Source organism: Pararge aegeria, chromosome 18 (genome assembly GCF_905163445.1).
Source record: "Pararge aegeria chromosome 18, ilParAegt1.1, whole genome shotgun sequence".
Taxonomy (NCBI): Eukaryota; Metazoa; Arthropoda; class Insecta; order Lepidoptera; family Nymphalidae; genus Pararge; species Pararge aegeria.
The window spans coordinates 14,886,827-14,905,642 of record NC_053197.1 but is presented as its reverse complement, the minus strand read 5'-3'; the positions used below and the strand labels follow the sequence as shown (position 1 = coordinate 14,905,642).

The 18,816-nt window shown below is 36.6% G+C and overlaps 2 protein-coding genes across 2 annotated transcripts; one reads left to right on the top strand and one right to left on the bottom strand.

Annotated features, from left to right (window-relative positions):
• Window positions 1–1,541: 1,541 nt before the first annotated feature.
• LOC120631789 lies at window positions 1,542–4,889 on the bottom strand. The gene is made up of 4 exons (XM_039901468.1): window positions 4,791–4,889; window positions 3,656–3,862; window positions 2,754–2,889; window positions 1,542–1,618 (listed from the first exon to the last, which is right to left on the bottom strand). The coding sequence occupies exons 1-4, from the start codon at window positions 4,887–4,889 to the stop codon at window positions 1,542–1,544; spliced, it is 519 nt and encodes a 172-aa protein (XP_039757402.1).
• Window positions 4,890–7,729: 2,840 nt separating this feature from the next.
• Window positions 7,730–18,565, top strand: LOC120631788. The gene is made up of 4 exons (XM_039901467.1): window positions 7,730–7,899; window positions 12,453–12,620; window positions 12,968–13,103; window positions 18,465–18,565. The coding sequence occupies exons 1-4, from the start codon at window positions 7,813–7,815 to the stop codon at window positions 18,563–18,565; spliced, it is 492 nt and encodes a 163-aa protein (XP_039757401.1). The 5' UTR covers window positions 7,730–7,812.
• The last annotated feature ends 251 nt before the right edge of the window (window positions 18,566–18,816 follow it).

Here is an 18,816-nt window from a genome sequence, read left to right as displayed (position 1 = left end):
TCCGGACCGCCCGGTTCGGCGATGACGTGTATACAAAATATAGGCGAGCCCATCCATGGGCTCTCCTTGAAAACTAGGTTAAAGAAATAACATGATTTATTATTATTTTATTGTATGAAATAATATATTTCTGAATTTTGAAAAGACGTAACCCAAAAGTTGACAGTTTTAATGATAGGAACTACAAGGCCGATGTATTTTTTATTATTCCCTTTAGAATGCTAAGTAGGTACATTAGCTTTGAAACAATTACAATCACATTACAATTATAATGAACACGCTGAAATTTAATTTTCGTCATTTCGTCTGAAATTTAATTTTAAATTGATACTTTACTTAAATATATTTCAACGGGTACATACAGGAAATATCAACAAATCCCAAAATATTATCGTGGTAGGTTTAACTATATTTACAAAATGTTGATTAACCGCGAAAATCTTAGTTTAAAATCTCGTAGCTTTAGATTCAAGTTTACGAATATGGTTATCGCCATCATCTTACTACCGTGTACACATTTATAAATAAATAAATAAATAAATACACTACGACAATACACACATCGCCATCTAGCCCCAAAGTAAGCATAGCTTGTGTTATGGGTACTAAGATGACTGATGAATAATTTTATGAATAATATACATAAATACTTATAATATATAGATAAACACCCAGACACTGAAAAACATTCATGTTCATCACAGAAACATTGTGGGAATCGAACCCACGGCCTTGGCTCAGAAAGCAGGGTCGCTGCCCACTGCGCCAATCAGCCGTCAAGCATGTAATGTACGCATCAAAAGTACCATCTATAGGCCTACTTGAATAAAGATTTTTTTAATAAATTCGGTATTTTTTAAAACCTTAAATCCATACGAATAATGAAAAAGTAATAATACAAACAAAGAATTCCAGACCTTGTGACATAAAATACGTGAGATGTTTAAGGGAGGTAGCAGGTCGAGTCAAATCTCATCTAATCTTGCGTTAGAGAGACCCGATATACCGATCCGATATTAGCCAAGACCGCCCCTGGGTCTCGGCAAATACCTATCACGCAATTCTTTTCTGGATGACACAAAAAAAATTATACTATTTTGTCCAATTGTCTTTTTACAATAACAATCCAACGCGTTAACGTAGGAAACCCACATTTTGAAAAATCTCACGTGAGATTGGGGTATGGGGGAGGGGATTGAATAAAATCTCACCAGGAGGGAGAGGGGAGGGACAGAAAATTAAAAACAACACCTTACGTAATTTATGGACCCGTATGATTAAATCATAGACCAGTTAGGTTATATCAGTTAGGTACCTGGTGAAAATCGATTGGTGAAAAGCGAAGGTAAACGTATACTATCTACCTGTTAATATTCTTTGATAACGCGTTACTTATTTAGACATCGTTGTTTAACGTTTGTGAAAACAGGTATAAGACTTGCACACTGAGAGTTCTGTACGCACCATAGCAGCAAAATATACAACGCTACATCGATATCTGTATTTATTTTAATTGTAAATTCTCATTTCTTGCAATGCTTCTAGATGGGTATCTTTTGATCTTCTCGAAGTTTTACGTAGATGCTATACACCACGACGAATGAATAAATCTCTAAAACTAAAGAAAAATAATAATAATAATAATAAGTTTATTTCAATTAACAGTTACACAGCAAATTAAAAATAGTACAAAATAAGGCAAACATAAGGTAATGTGTATCATGAAACCCAAATTCGATAATACTGCTATACTTAGTGCAAGACTGAGTCGCAGTTATTATCGCCCGTCTCTGGAGCGAGAACCATACACTTAAATTAAATCTAGTAAGATTAATAAATTAATTAAAATTGTTGAATAATTAGTTAAAGGAACCGTGACACAAACGCACAATAAATTTTAACATGTGTATGACGGATGAAGACATCTTGAGAGATTTCCAATTGAAAAACTATCAAAACGCCAAAAATATTCGGGAGATCTTGAAATAGGGTCATGACTAATTTAATTACAAAAAATAGATTAAGAAATAAAAATAAAATGCCTAATATATGTATAATTTTATTTATATATGAAGCTAACTGGCGATGGTCGTATCACATAGGTACATACACACATCGCCATCTAGCTTCAAAGTGAGCATTAGGTACTTTTGGTACTAGGATGACGGAAGAATATATCTTATGTCTTTAAACGAGCAATTCTTGTATATATATAATTAGATTTTCATGAAATTTAGTACACAGGGGGTTTCGGGGGCGATAAATCGATCTAGCTGGGATTCATTTTTATAAAATGTCATTTTATTTGTGTTCTCCGGTAATAACCCATTTAGTGCAGAAGAAGTTGCACGGGTCAGCTAGTATGAATAATATACAATATACATAAATAATTATAATATACTAGCTGTACCTTGCCACGCCTCGCTGTGGCACATTGTGATTGAATGGTTGAGAAAAATAGTTAAAAACAATCCTTGATGCTTATTACTGACATGCTAAAATTTCAGCTCGATCGGTGCAGAAATTTTTGAATTTTTGAAGCGTGCACAAACCAACATAACATTTTTATGTATTATAATATACAGATAAACACCCAGACACTGAAAAATATTCCAGTTGTGGGAATCGAACCTACAGCCTCGGACTAAGAAAGCAGGGCGGCAGGGAGGGACGCTATAGTATTTAATCTATTAAAAGAGGTTATAATATGCCCTGTGGGGAATGTACTAAAATAAAGTTTAAAAGTAACTTACCGACGAAGAACAGTATCGCCAAATACCAGCCAATGAGAAGTTCATGAATTAAGCATAGAGTAAGTAAGCAAGACACTTCTGCGAGCCACGTGAAGACACGGCAGATCAGGTAGTGTTTTATTAAATGAGCTTTGCGCTGAAAGATTTTTAATTTATAGTTAACGGTCACAGCAGATGGGAAATCTTGTCTATGAACAGAGTGACTCTAAGGAGGCCATTCAAGGAAATAGTCTTGCAACGTGCCGCCCTGTGGCCATCACCTGGGGCGTGGGTGTTAACCCTCATATGCCTTTATTTGTACCGGCCACCACACTCTTAAGGCTGCCCGTCCACCGGAGCGGAGCGAGGCAGCGGAGCCGAGAAACGAACTAATGTGGAGCGCAGTTGCGTACTGTTTCTGGTTCACTTAAGAGCAGCGGAGATTTTGTGCAATCCTATTGGATAATATTTCTCCGTTTCTCGGCTCCGCTGCCCCGCTCCGCTCCGGTGGACTGGCAGCCTAAGACCGGAACACGGCATTGCAATTGTGCTGCTTTGCGGCGGAAATAAGCATTGCGCCTTGCGGTAGCACTTCCCCGGGCGAGCTCTGACACAAGAAGTTCTACTTTTAATAAAAGTTTATTATAATAATATTGAAGCGGTGATATTAGTGGGTAGGAGCTCGACTTCCGGGGGGCCGAGTTTGAATCCCAGCACGCACCTCTAACTTTTCTACGTTATGTGCGTTTTAAGTCATTAAAATATCACTCGCTTCAACGGTGAAGGGAAACATCGTGAGAAAACCTGTATGCCTGAGAGTCTTACATAATGTTCTCAAAGGTGGGTGGAGTCACCAATCCTCATTGGGCCAGCATGGTAGATCCAACGCTATAATAAACAGAATAATAATTAGTGTAACTTACACGCGATAAACCAACCGCCAAATATATGATAAAAACCAGCAGAACACTCTCACATAGCAAAAGGGAAACGTGTGTATAGTACAGCAAGTAGACGTTATCCGTTTCCGGTTTCCGTGATACCAGCCAAGCGCGCAATGGAAACTTTTCACCAACCAGAATTTCCAAAATGGCGGTTGTAGTGAAAATTATGCAGAACATTGAACGTAACTGTAAAATCAATTAATCCACTTATTTGGTTTTCGTCATAATCTCCATGTTCTCCATCTCCAATTGACGTCCATTGCTGGACATAGTTCTTTTGTAGCGAGTTCGAAACACCATGGTTTTGTGGCGATTGGCTCCAGTTAGCATGGGCAGGAGACAATTATCTCCGAATGCATAAAATGTTTATGCATAGCTACTCCCACAGCTTTATCAACTCTCAGAGCACTGGCGCACAAGTGGAAATAATATATATGGAGGTATACAGTGTAATAATAAAAGGGGATAAACTTCTCTTATTACATGTTCCCGTACTTTAGCAGGTGGACACATTTATTATCCGTTTTGACGGCCGAGTGGCGCAGTGGGCAGCGACCCTAGTTCTGAGTCCAAGGCCGTGGGTTCGATTCCCACAACAGAAAATGTTTGTGTGATGAACATGAATGTTTTTCAGTGTGTGTATTATATTCATAAATAATAAATATTCATCAGCTGTCTCAGTACCCATAACACAAGCTACGCTTACTTTGGGGCTAAATGGCGCTGTGTGTGTATTGTCGTAGTATATTTATTTATTTATTTATTATATTCCTTGTCAAGGGATATATTTTTGGGGGATATATTTTTTTGGCTCCTGCCCGTGCTAGCCCTGCTGTGGCTCATCGTTGGGGGTCTACCAACGTGACATTTTCCGGTGCGAAGACACCAATATTCCAACACCTTGGGCCGTCAACGTCCATCGGTTCTCCGAGCTATATGCCCAACCTATGGCACATAACTTAGGAATGTTAGAAGGGCTTGCTGGGATCGAACTCCGCTCCCCGAAAGTGAAGCCGAAGTCCTAACCACTGAGCTATCACCACTTCCATATGCACATCGCATTTTCACTAAGCAATGCATATTAAAAAGAAATATATCATTTAGAAAAACTAACCAATGTCCAAAGGAAAATCAAAATGGAACCGCATTGCAATGAATATACAAACAAGAATTTTTCGATAGTCGGCAAAATTACTTCGATATTCACACACATCCCAGAAATGGTCGCCATATAAGTACTGCGGGTGCAGAGATTTAAAATACCTGCATGTACCTATCCATGCACTGCTAAGTACCTATAATCCAAATATTTTTAAATTCTTGTTCAACCCAAAAATTTCTAGGACACAAAACACTGCTTTTTACATTGATTTAATATGATACTATCTGATATTTAGGTATTATTTAAAATCATCAATGTTAAAAAATGATTTTATCATTCATTAAATATTGTCATACGATGGTATTAAATCAATTATTATTATAATTTCAAATCGCTCCTATAGGTTATAATTCATAAACAAACATTGTATTTTGACTTAAAGTCAAAGCCTGTTGTATTCTCATACCAGTGAGCTTACAAATTAAAAAACAATAATTGTCAAAAACAGTAACCACATGCTAAAGACGTAGCTTTGAAACAGAAACATGTACTAAATCGAACTATGTTTGTCTCTTTTCTTGAACCATTAAACAAATTACGTCAAAATGAGACAACATATTATTGTCACTGAAAAAATATCCAAAGCTGTCAGAGGTCAGGAATAATTTCCCTAGAAATATTTATAGAATTTTATACAGTTAGGTATAGGCACTATATGATGAAATGATTTTATAGGGCTAAATAAATTGACAAGGATTAGAGTAAGGAAATAAAATATTTAAATACGTAAACTTAAGTATTACTCATACAAAATGAAATATACAAAACATATAAAATTGTTTAATTTCATGAACATCAACGTAACTGTTATTACATTTTGTATAAACCCATAAAGATATTGTAAAACAAAAATCAGATCAATCGGAAACCATTCCAATTTTCTTGTTAAGTTCTGGCCTAACGTTAACTTAAAAAAAAAAAGTATTTTTGGTCCCAATTAATTGTATACGACTAACTGTGTTTGCGATTAAAAGGGGACTTCAACAAACCCCTTTGAACCGAAAGGTGGCGGTTATTCCACCAATAAAAACATTTCCAAGTAGGTTCAATGTCGCGGAAAATATGGTAAAACCAAAACCAACCAAGTCTGTCTTCAAGACAAAGAAGACATGTAGTGTGTGTGGGTCTGTGTGTGGGTGTGTGTGTGTGTGTTTGTGTGTGTGTGTATGTGTGTGTATGTTCGTCTATAAAGTGAGTTAAAAGTCTATATATTACACTTTAAAATACAATATAATACACTCCTTGCAGTGCCGCCTGCTATGTAGGTTGGCAACCAATAAGACCTGTACTTTGGACACAGCTGCACGGCACAATAATCATGGAGTTACTTTTCTCACCATTGGTGTAAATTTGGTAATATTTAATTGTACATTTGGTAGAAATGTACAATTAAAGTTGTATTGCTTTTTTTCGCGTTAAGTACGAATTGCGAGTGCAAGAGTTGTGTGCGACGCGTAGCTATTTTTTTACGCCAGGCGTTTTTTATTACGTGTCAAATTCTGGTTTATAGAAATTATAATTGACGGACCAAGCATGGTAAGTGCAAAATCATGACCTATGAACAGAGCAACACTTCCAGGGCAGGGAATACAACATGTCCTGCAACATGCCGCCCTGTGTCCATCAAGCTGAAGCGTAGGTATTAAGACCCATGCGCCTGTAATTACACCGGCAACCCAGCCCTTTAGACACAGCATTGCAACAATGCTGCTTAGCGGCAGACATTAGCACGGTACTACGTACTTCCACGGCGAGCTCTGTCAAATAAACTCTTCCACCGTAAAGCTTTTTTTATTCCTGTTTAATTATATACTTTGCTTTATTTTATTTAAACAATAAACTTACATCATTAAATTTTTAATTTAAGTCTCATAATATATTAAATCATTAATTCTCTCCGTATTCATTCTCTTCTATTCTCTTCTCGAGCGGGTAAAGATAATTATCTACACCCATGTTCACCCAACAATAAAATATCATCATAGTAAATGCTAAAAAAGCTGTATTTGACAGTTCAAAAATAGGAGTGCTCCGATCGTCACCAAACTTTACAGGATTACTCGCCAGGTCAATCCGGAGATTCCCTGAAAGTTTCATTGAAATCGGTCCAGCCATTTCGGAGCCTATACGGAACATACCCACACACTTTCTCTTTTATATATATATAGATAGATAGATAGACTAGCGACCAGCCCGGGCTTATGTAAGTATGTAATTTAGGTTGAATGTCACACTCACTAAACGTCATGTCCTGCTTTTTAAATCTCCGATATCCTCGAAGATATTTATTTTACTGTTATGTTGTAAAATACAATTATTTTGATCTACATGAAATGAATGACCTATTTAATACACTTATTTAATTGGATAAGGATTGATACTGTAATGTTAAAAATAGCCATGCTATTTTTATCAGTGCCGTATTTTACTATTAAAAAAAACATATTTTTTTGTAAAATGTTAAATATAAAAATGATTACAGACAGTAAAATTAATAAGTAGTAGATTATGATTAACTAATTATAGTAAAATAATATCATCCGCTTTCATCTCTCACAAGATAGAAAAATGAATTTTAAAATGTAAATAGTTGATGTTGGAAAAGAGCAACTGCTGAGTTTATTGCCGGTTGAATCTGCTTTCCGAACCCGTGGTAGAGTCACTACAAACAGACAGACTTGCCGTTTCAAAAGTGCTTATGGCCTGCTTGAAATAAATGTTTTTTTTTCTTTGAATAATAATTAAAGTAATTAAAAACAAGGCATTGAACTAGTTATTTTTTTGTTGGGTTAATATCGCCCGAGATTCGGTGTCAGTTAGCCATGCAGTTATTGAGTTGTATAAACAATTTAGATAAGTATTCAATAGGAGTTACAGTCTAAGGCGTACGAGTTTACGTCAACTCGTATCTAATTCTCTGGCGTGTTCATACTGAATTTTACAATTTAATTTAATTTCGTGTTTTTTTGTGATCATGTCTTTTGAGAAATGTTATTATCGAAGATGTTGCTTCTGCTTACCTCTGAGAGGTGGTTTATTGGCTCTTGGATATATACATGTAGTGAGTATATTATATCTGTTTATACTTGACTGAAGTTTTTGTAACATTTTAAGATGCACTTCCCTTGTTCAAGTCCTTTATGGCGCTGAATTATGAGAACTCAAACTACTATTATCTATGTTCTTCACAACAAATAAATATAGGTTATTCTTAACCTATTTCTGACTAAATGGTTTTTCACTTTATAAGATTCAGTGATATTTTCTCAATAGATATAAATCACAAATTTCCCTCTGATGAAAATATAAATTTTTTCTTTACTTATAGTTTAAATTATCTTAATTATTTTATAATATTTTAGTATGCAGATTTTACTGTATTTTAGTTATTAATTTATGATTAACTATTCAGTCAAACTAATATTTCTTCTAAGTGCAAGTAAGAATACTTGAATAAAAATATTTAATTCAAATTAATATTTCCTTTTCCTAAGTGTAAGTAAGAATACTTTAATAAAAAAAAAAATATATTTATCATGATCTCTACGATTCGTAGAAAGCATCAAAACTGCAAAAAAAATATTGCAGAAAAAAGAAATTCGGAATTATAACTTTGCTCACTAAAACTGAATCCGGTCATGGAACGATCTAAACACCTGGTGGTACATAGGAGCGAGACTCCCTTTTCCAAACCAGATGTAACCTGAGCTAACGAGTTCTGCTGAGTTTCTTGCCGGCTTCTTCTCGGTAGAATCTGCCTTCCGTACCGGTCGCGGTGGTGGAGTCACTACAAATAGACTGACTTGACCTTTTAAAAGTGCCTTTATACTAAGGCTATTTTATTTGATTCAGGCTTAATCAAATGCGTTGATATTTACTTCATCATTTCCACGTTGTAGCCGACTACGCTTTCGCTTGTCTCACCATTTAGACCAGTGATTCCCAAAGTGGTCTATATCGCCCATAGGGGTCTATGATAAACTGCAAGGGGTCTACGTCAGTGAAAAAAAAATTAGGGGTCCATGAAATGAAAATGGGGGTCCACGATAGTGGATCTCAACACATACACTGATAGTACCTATTTACTTACATCATACTATCTTATAATATCAAAACGTATATATACATTGCGTATATTTTACAAAATTTTATTTTGAGTAATTTTAATTTTAATTCAATTAATAAATGTGTAAATTAACATAAATAAATTAACAATTTAATTTTTTTACACTAAACTTCACTACAGTTAGAAATTTACATGAAATCAATATCAGGTAAGTAGGGGGTCTACCCAACACGGAACAACATAGCAAGGGGTCTACGACACAAAAAAGTTTGGGGAACTCTGATTTAGACGATCGATTGGCCGAACCAGTTCCATTTAGTAGTAGTAGAACTTTTTGTGACTCGAGCTCGTCAGCTCGGAAGTACTACCGCCATGCTCCTGATGCCAAGGACCGGATACACACGAATGCTACTTCGCGGCAGAAATGGCGTCAGTACTCCCGGACGAGCTATGTCGAAAAAAACTCTAAGTACTCCTACTAAAAGGACATAGCCATTAATTAACAAATTACTAAATGTTATCTTGTATTTTTCAATTGAAGACAGTATATCTTTCATTATCTTTTTTTTTAACCTGAAATAATGGATAAATGAATGAGTACATTTTTACTGTGCACAAAATAGAAAATCATAAATGCAATTACAATAGAAGGGTTAGATTGAAGGTACAATTTGGATGCACTATGTAATGGCATGTTAACAAGAAGATCTTTAACGAAAGTTCCTAAAAACACATTGGAGTAGCGTGTTGGGTCTTTTTTAATGGTCTTTCTGATGGTTCTTTGCGTGTTGGGTCTTTTTTAATGGTCTTTCTGGTGGTGGATCTTTTGGTGGTTCTTTTTAAAGGTCCATCAATTATTACTAATTGATGGACCAAGTCTATAAATAGAGCAACATTTCACAGGGCATGCAAGGAGCACGTCCTGCAACATGCCGCCCTGTGTCCATCAATTTGAGGCGTAGGTGTTAAGCTGTAGTTGTAGAGCAGTTTAAGTATCTAGGTCATATGCTGTCGGGATCCTTGAGCGACGATCTGGATATAGAACGGGAGCGGAGGTCGCTGGCCATTCGGTGTAACATGCTCGCTCGTAGATTCGCTCGGTGCTCTGAGGATGTTAAAATAACTCTGTTTAAAGCTTATTGTTTAAGTTTTTATACTTCGCAGTTATGGATCAGCTACACCAAAAGATCCTTTAACACCCTCAGAGTCCAGTACAACGACGCGCTCCGCGTTTTGTTAAAAAAGGCGAGGTACTGCAGTGCGTCGGGCATGTTTGCCGATGCCGGAGTCCCCGACTTCTACGCTGTGCTCCGTAAGAGAATTGCGAGTTTCTGGGAAGTCGTTGTAAATTCCAACAATAAGCTCCTTAGAGTCGTCGCTCAGGCATCCCCTGACAGCGTATTTATTAAACATTGGCGAAAAGTGCACCAGATTCCAAACACGAAATGATATAAAATAGTTGGATATTAATTTGAATTGAAATTTAATTTATTTTTTAATTGAAATTTAATTTATTGTAATTTTTAATTGTAGATTTTAATTGTAGATTTTAATTAATTATTGTTTTTTTTTTTCTCTTTATTTATTTATTTTTAAAATCGGTCTTATATTTATTTTGTGTTAAATTTTGTATATGGGTCCCCGACCTGAAATAAAATGATTTTATTTTATTTATTTATTTATTTATTTAAGCCTTACGTGCCTCTTATTACACCGGCAACCACGATCTTCAGAACGCAGCATGGGATGGGATTTTGGTTATTTAGTGATGATTCTGTAGTGAGGCCCGCTTCAGCGGATGCACTTCGACCCTCCAGGATCTTTTGTGCTCATTTAGTGATGATAATTATGATTAAAAAAAAAATATCAACATAAATTCACACGACCTCCTATTCCATACAATCAGCAAGTTTTTTTTTTTTTTGGTTTTTTATCAGAATTATCATTTAGTGATGATAATTATGATTAAAAAACTGCCTGATTGTAATGGAATAGGGGGTCGTGTGAATTTATGTTGATACCTATTACCGCTATATCTTATCTGCAAGACTACAGTTTAAGTATATTCATATTTCTTACAATAACAAAATGGACTATTCAGACGTCTTATCGCTTCGATTGTACGGGTTAAGAGCGGTTCAAGTAAAAATTTCGAGCAGGCACGGTTTACCGTAACGAATATCATAAATGCAAATATGAGTTTGTTTGTTTGTTGCACTTCTACCATCTGGAGCATTATGAAATTGTATACAAGTTACCAGGGGCACAGAACATGGCATAGGTTACCCTTTGTCCAGAAAAGAGTACTATTCTGGCGGGACGAAGAAGTTTCATCTGTTATTTTATTATTTATTACATTTTTTTTTACATTTATTACATTTCTTAAGATATACTCTATTATCATAAATAATTTTAAATAATAGTTTATGGTACGAGTACAGGTACTTATCAATAAAAGGTATACACAACATAAGAAGAAGTAGGTCCGGTTAAAAAATAATTAAATTAAATTGAAAGCTAAAATATTAAGTAAGTATAAAGGAAATTAATCTTAAACAAGTTAATAAAATTAAAAAACAAGAAAAAACAATCATTAAAATATTAGTCGAATATTAAGTTTTATTTCGTCTTAATGTTAAATAAAGTTTCATGAAAGATGTCAATGTCAGGGTTTATTTTAAACTGTTTCATTCGGTTAAAAGGCGAAAATATTCACCTGATTCGATGAAAAAATCTACATAAATACGAGCGGTGCCGTGTTCTAGAGCTACTTATTTATAATTAGTATTATAACATTTTTATTTTTATAACAGGAAAATCGCAGGACAAAAACATGAGGAGTACGGAATTCCCTACTTCGGCGTCGTCATCCGTTGAAATTATGTTTTAACCGAATACGTCGAGCGATCCGTTACCTGCCATGTGCAAGCCATATACTTAGTATTTCCAAACAAGAATATTCTGTATTTTACATTACGTCAGAGTACGTCGTAGTTTATTTTTGAATGAAGTTTATTTGCGGTCCGAAATAGTTCATGGGGATTCTAACAGATGGTGCTGATGTTTTCCGTGTACGTACGTTCGTAGTAGGTACTTAGTTCATTAGTAATGTAATAGATACCGCTGATTTGTATGTGGTTCGAATTAGCAAAGACTGCTTTATTCGCCATCTTCAGCAACTGCAGTAGGGTCCTTTAGGGACCTTTATTAGGTCGGTCCATCTCATGGGCGATCTTCCGCGTGATCTGGTGCCCTTGATTCTTCCTTGGACAACAAGACGTTCAATGGAGTCATTGTCTCTTCTAATATACATAAATACTTAAAACACACAGATAAACAAACCCTGAAAAACATTTATGTTCATCAGACCTTTTTCTCGAACTCAAAAAGCAAGGTCACTGCGCCAATCGACCGTCAAGAATGGCTTATGTTTTTTGGAAATTTAGATGGTAGCAGTATTTGTTCGTTTGATTTTGGCAACTTTCGTTTGGATATTGAAGTTTAATAAATATAATACATATTTTAAAAGTTCCTTTGGATTTTTACAGATATTCTCGACACTTATGGTCGGATTGATCAGCTATTCCGTCCACACCGACAGTCGGGACACTTTCGTGATCGAAGGCGTGATCAGCGGGATAGACAGGGAAGTGTGCATCGCTGGATACTGTATTGAGTTCATTTTCACCGTCCTATTGCTCTACGGGGTCCATAGAGTGAGTCCAACATACCCTACATTCATTCATTCTGTATTATTAGAGCTGATATGACAGAGCTAAGTGCATGCCTGAGAGTTCTATACAATGTTCTCAAAGGTGTGTGGAGTACGGCGGAAGGGGTTAACCTAATTGTGACCAGCGACCCACCGGTGGGTCGGGCCGTCCAGACGATTATAAACCACATTTTTTTTGTAATAGATTTAACTTTTGTTTGTACAACTTATGACCATAGACAAATTGAATAACTTTTCTATTCATATCAAGAATAAAATGACAAGTGCCAGAAAAAAAAAAAATAATGCTTGATTGAATCTGTGTCGATATTTAATTCCTTAAATTTTCAGCGAATGGAAAACTTTCTGCGCATGTTCACTTACTATACTATATGCACTTTGGTCGCTGCCAGTGCTCTCGAAATCTACGTTATATTTCTGTCCTCCAAGAACCTGGGACTATTGCCATTATTCTACATGGGAATGTGTAAGAAAGCTTTTTTATCTAATCGCCTAGCTGTTTATTATTATTATTATTTATTATTTAACTCTTTATTTGTACACCACAATGAAGTTAGGAAAATAAAAAACAAAAGAAATACAAAGACAGAAGTAGAATACAAAAGGCGGCCTTATCGCTAAGTAGCGATCTCTGCCAGGCAACCTTTGGATTAGGACAAGATGAGAGAGAGCGGACAGGTGGTGTAAAATTATTATAAACGTACATTCAAATAGCTAAATACAAATACATAAACAAAATTGCACAAATAAGAAAAATATAATAAATAAATATAAAATAATAAACTAATATATAGTCAAATATACATATATGAACATATAGATAATAAAAATAAACATAATCAAGGTATAATAAATGTCGTCATTATAGTGCAAGATAATATGCTTTCACCGCGTTTTTAAATGTTTCAAGCGATTTTGCCTCACGTATATTTAGTGGGAGCGCATTCCACAACTCAATAGCTTGCACTGTAAACGAGAGTTTATAGAACTTCGTCTTGTGAAAAGGCATGTGAAGTGTCAGCATACGACATGATCTCAAATCAGCAGGCAATCCTACAAAATCAAATTTTTCCTTCAAGTACGAAGGTGTTTTAGGATTAAATAACACACAGTACAGAAGTGAAAGGACATGCATATCTCGGCGACGGCGAATAGGGAGCCACTTGAGCTTTTGTCGAAATTCAGATACGTGGTCATACTTGCGTAGGCCAAATATGAACCGAATAGCAAGATTTTGGAGACGCTCAAGTTTGTTAAGTTGGTCCTCAGTCAAATTAAGATAGCTTGCGTCCGCATAGTCAAGAATAGATAGAAGGAGGGAATGTGCCAACATAACTTTAGTCGGGATTGGGAGAATAGATCTTAGGCGTCGCAGCGAGCCCATGGTGGCAAACATACGTCTACTCATTTCTTTTATATGTGTGGACCAAGACAAATCCTGATCTAAATATAAGCCAAGGTCTTTAACGGTAGCACAAAAAGGTATACCTACACCGTTATAAAGAATAGGCCATAAGTTACGTCCATCAACTTTCGAAATCATTCCAGGGCTGCCAATGATGATTGATTTAGACTTCACAGGATTAACTTTTAGACCATATTGCTTGCTCCACTCATAAATAACCCCAAGATCCAAATTTATAGCAGAGACAGCAGAACCAAGATTTTCAATGCTTGAGTGGCGATAAATTTGGATATCATCTGCATACATGTGGTAGAGAGAAGTAATATTTTGAGTAATGGAATTGATGAATATAGCAAAGAGTAAGGGAGATAACACGCCACCCTGAGGTACCCCGGCCGTAACGTCACACCAAGAAGACATAGACTCATCCAAGCGAATGCGTTGTCGACGACCATAGAGGTAACTCCGAAACCAGTCTATCACAGATGGAGATATGTTAATAGAGCACATCAGACTAAGCAAAATGTCATAGTCAACAGTATTGAAAGCGTTGCTAAAGTCAAGCAGAGTCAAAACTGTAACCTGCTTATTATCCATCGCCAGCCGAATGTCATCGGTCACTTTAACTAATGCTGTAACCGTACTATGACCAAGACGAAATCCCGATTGCAAAGGATTGTGAAGGGAATGTTTATTAAGAAATAGATTCAGTTGCTGGAAAACTAGTTTTTCAAGAACTTTTGACAAAAAGGGTAGAATAGATATAGGTCTAAAATCCGAAAAAGATTCGGGGGTTGTTTTTTAGGAAGAGGAATAATCTGTGCATTTTTCCATGCATCAGGAAATTTACTACAGTGGATTGAATAATTAAAGATATGAGTTAGAATGGGAGAAATAACATCAAGAATAGGAATGATCATATTACGGCTTATGCAATCAGTACCGACAGCATTCGAGGCGATGGACATAATGCTCTTCTTAACATCACATTCAGTGAAAGATTTGAAGTTAAAGGCAGGAAAGTCTGGAGTTGAGGCAGAAGAAAGAAGTCTAAGAGTATTTTCCTTATCGACACTATCGATTGTATCGGAAGTAGAGAAATGTTTATTCAGGAGATCAATATCGAAATTAATAGAAGTATGACTGGATGACTTACCAACTCCAAGCGACTCAAGAAATTTCCATGTTTTAATGGTATCACCATTTTCAACTGACTTATGAATGTGGCGTCGTTGAGCATCTCTACACATGGTATTGCAGCGGTTCCGTAATTTATGATATTCACGGTTGTCTTCCGAGTCTTTCACTTTATATTTATATCTAGCCGCATTCTTTTTATTCATTACGACTTTTATCTCATCCGACAACCATGGCGCTGGCAGATGCTTAATCTTTATCGGTCGTATAGGAGCATGTGCATCATAAAGCTGCGTTAGCAAAGTATTAAATACCTCAACCTTACGATCAATCGAGTCGACATCTGTGATAGCAGTCCAATCAAGAAGACTGGCATCATCACAAAGGCGACTCTTGTCAATCCCACCAAAGTTACGCTGGAGAATTATTTTAGATTTAGCTTAAGGAGGACGTATTTTATAGCAAAGAAAAATTAAATCATGATATGAAAATGCATCAGCAGGACATTGACCGTGCTTGAAGACAAAATCCGGAGAAGAGACCATAATAAGGTCAAGAAAAGAGGGAGTACAGCCAGGAGAGTAATGCGTAGCAGCAAGGGGCAAGACAGTCAAACTACAGGATTCCACTACAGTCATTAACTTTTTGCTACGATAGTCATCCTTGAGTAGGCATGTGTTAAAGTCTCCCATAATAATAGAATGGCTGTACAAGGGGACTTCTTTTTCTAATACTGTTTAAAAAGAATGAAAGTAGTTAGAGACAGAGGGTGGGCAATAAAATACACCAAGAAGGATTTTTGTGTGGGATAAAATAACTTCCACAAGCAAGTGCTCAGCCGCATCGGGTAGAGGAGGTTGTGAAGACGAACTAACGATAGAGAAAGGAATGTAAGATCTTAAATAGATCGCTACTCCACCACCTCCCTTACCAACACGGTCATTTCGGATAAGACGAAACCCTGGCAGTGAATAGGATGTTGAGGGTAAACTAGTCTTAAGCCAAGACTCAGATACTAGGATAGCGTGTAAGTTACGGGAATCAAAAGACGCAAGCATATCAGGATAATGAGCCGGAATGCTTTGGGCGTTAATATGGATAACATTAAAGGTTTTCAGACAATCTGAGAAATTAGAATTAAGTGTAACATCAAGAGGATGAAGTGATGTACTGTGGAAACTATCATCACTGGATGACATAGACAGAAAAATATCAGTATCTATACTATCTATACTATTTGACGACATAATATTGTAATATTTTATGATAATATATAATAAACAAAAGAATTCAAAAAAATAAAAAATAATATAAAAAAAAAAAATAATATAAAATTAATAATACCGAAAAAAGTGACTACTAAAACTACTGTTTAGTTTAAGCAACTAAAATATAACATAATGTTTTTTATACCCCTACAAGTTAGCCCTGGACTGCAATCCTAACTGGTGGTAATTAATGATCTAAGATATCTCTAACCTGTTAGAGAGTATGGCAGTATTATTAAACCTGTACTCGTAATCGATAACGGTTAAGGAAAACATCGTGTGGAAACATGCATGCATATTCTTCATAATGTTCTCAAAGCGGTGTGGACCACCAATCCACACTGAGCCAGCGTGGTGGACTACGGCCTAAACACTTCTCACTGTGTACTGGGACTGGGACTGGTAATGGTTTGATGATGATTAGTTGTTCGCGTTCTTTGTCTGAAGCGCGTGGTTGCCGGTGGCATGAGGCTTAACACCTACGAACGATTATCTTTCTCTGAGCGGCACTTTACAGGACGAGCCCCTCGCATACCCTGCGAAGTTGTTGCTCTGTTTACCATCATCACCCATGACCGGCTCGCTACAGGTTACGGGTCTCCTCCTACAAAGAGAAAGGGTTCTTCTTCTTCCTCCTCTGGGCTTGTCTCCGTACTTGGTCGGCCGGAACCTTCCGTTGTACGTAGTGCCACTGGTACGGCTCCCCGCTGGGTCACTCCAGCCAGCCGAGCTCACTCCAGAAGCTTAGCAGGCCGCCAAGTCGCCAAGTGCTTCAGGGAAGCTGAGGAGAAGGGGTTAAGGCCGAGGTCCAGCACGTTGGTCCAGTGCGGATTGATAGACTCCGCACACCTTTTAGACCATTATGAAGAACTCTCAGGCATTCAGGTTTCCTCACGATGTTTTCCTCCACCGTTGAAGCAAGCGATATTTTAATTACTAAAACAAACAAAACTTAGAAAAGTTAGAGCTGCTTCTTTTCTAGGCGACTAGAGTACCCAGCCCGCTACGCCGGGCTAGATTTTGCTTTATTTTATTTAAACAATAAACTTTCATCATTAAATTTTTAATTTAAGTCTCATAATATATTAAATCCGTATTCATTCTCTTCTATTCTCTTCTCGAGCGAGTGAAGATCAATATCTACACCCATGTACACCCAAAAATATAATATCATTATAGTAAATAAAAGCTGTATTTGACAGTTTGACAGTTCAAAAATAGGAGTGCTTCGATCGTCACCAAACTTTACAGGATTACTCGCCAGGTCAATCCGGATATTCCCTGAAAGTTTCATTGAAATCGGTCCAGCCGTTTCGGAGCCTATACGGAACATACCCACACACTTTCTATTTTATATATATAGAAGAAGAAGATGGGATTCCACGTCGGCCGTCTGCTTCGTCCGTCAATCCTCACAACCATTAGTAATATTATTAAAGCGAGAGTGTTTGCTTGTTTGTTTGTATGTTTGTTTCTCCTTTCTTCATGTCAAAACTAAGCAATAAAACAACTTGATTTTTAGCATAGAGTTAGCTGAAAGGAATGAAAGTAACATAGACTGCTTTTTCCCCAGGAAAAACACACGGTTCCCACGATATTTTTAAAAAACATGATATAACTATAATTTGGTGAAAGCTGAAAAGGAAAAAGTATCTCAATACTTGGACCTTGCTCACGAGATTACCGCCATGTGAAGTGTTAAGTCGACCGTTATAGTTCCGATAACCGTTTCAGTCAATGGTCTTCTCGTGAAAAGCTTCGACCATCATCTTAAGAAGCTTTCGCTTGGTTGTTGAATCAGGGGTCGGATAGAGAAGACAGTAGTCCTTGAAACGGCGCGTATTGTGAGGAGGTTTCTCACTCTGGAACCCTGACTGCCGGTTGCTTGTGCATGCAAAAGCCGCGCAGGCGGAGAAGTGTTTTTTTTTATTTAGACATATAATTAAGCAAAAATATTTATAAAAAAAATATTATCACTATAAAAGTAATAAGATATAATATTGTTTCTATTTTACAGTACTGCAGATATACCTTGCATTCCAGGTGAGAAATCTCTTGAAGAAGCTAAAAATGGTCAGACCTGCGGGCGAAAATATAGTGAACGTCCAAATTGTTTGAGTCGAATCAGCGTAAACTATTCGTCTAAAGTAATTTAAGCATTAAAAGGCGATATTCAATCTTTATTAGGCCTAGAATCACCATTGTCATGGCGACCAATCGACGTCACTGGACCTCTGTATTTTGTAGAAAGTTTCTAAAGCCACGGTTTTGGGCAGCTTGTTTGAAGCGGCTCCCAGCTACTCGTTTGATTTCATCTGTCTCTCGTGAGAAGTCTATCAAGTGAGGTCACTATCTAGCTTGGGACTCCA

Bases quoted from the DNA above. Each gene is read 5' to 3' on its own strand.
- LOC120631789 (XM_039901468.1), bottom strand. From the start codon at position 4,889: ATGTGTGTGAATATCGAAGTAATTTTGCCGACTATCGAAAAATTCTTG. The intron at 3,863-4,790 runs GTTAGTTTTTCT...TTGATTTTACAG, and splicing joins TGATTTTCCTTTGGACATTG to TTACGTTCAATGTTCTGCAT. The intron at 1,619-2,753 runs GTAAGTTACTTT...ATTTTTCTTTAG, and splicing joins GGCGATACTGTTCTTCGTCG to TTTTAGAGATTTATTCATTC.
- LOC120631788 (XM_039901467.1), top strand. From the start codon at position 7,813: ATGTCTTTTGAGAAATGTTATTATCGAAGATGTTGCTTCTGCTTACCT. The intron at 7,900-12,452 runs GTGAGTATATTA...GGATTTTTACAG, and splicing joins CTCTTGGATATATACATGTA to ATATTCTCGACACTTATGGT. The intron at 13,104-18,464 runs GTAAGAAAGCTT...TCTATTTTACAG, and splicing joins ATTATTCTACATGGGAATGT to TACTGCAGATATACCTTGCA.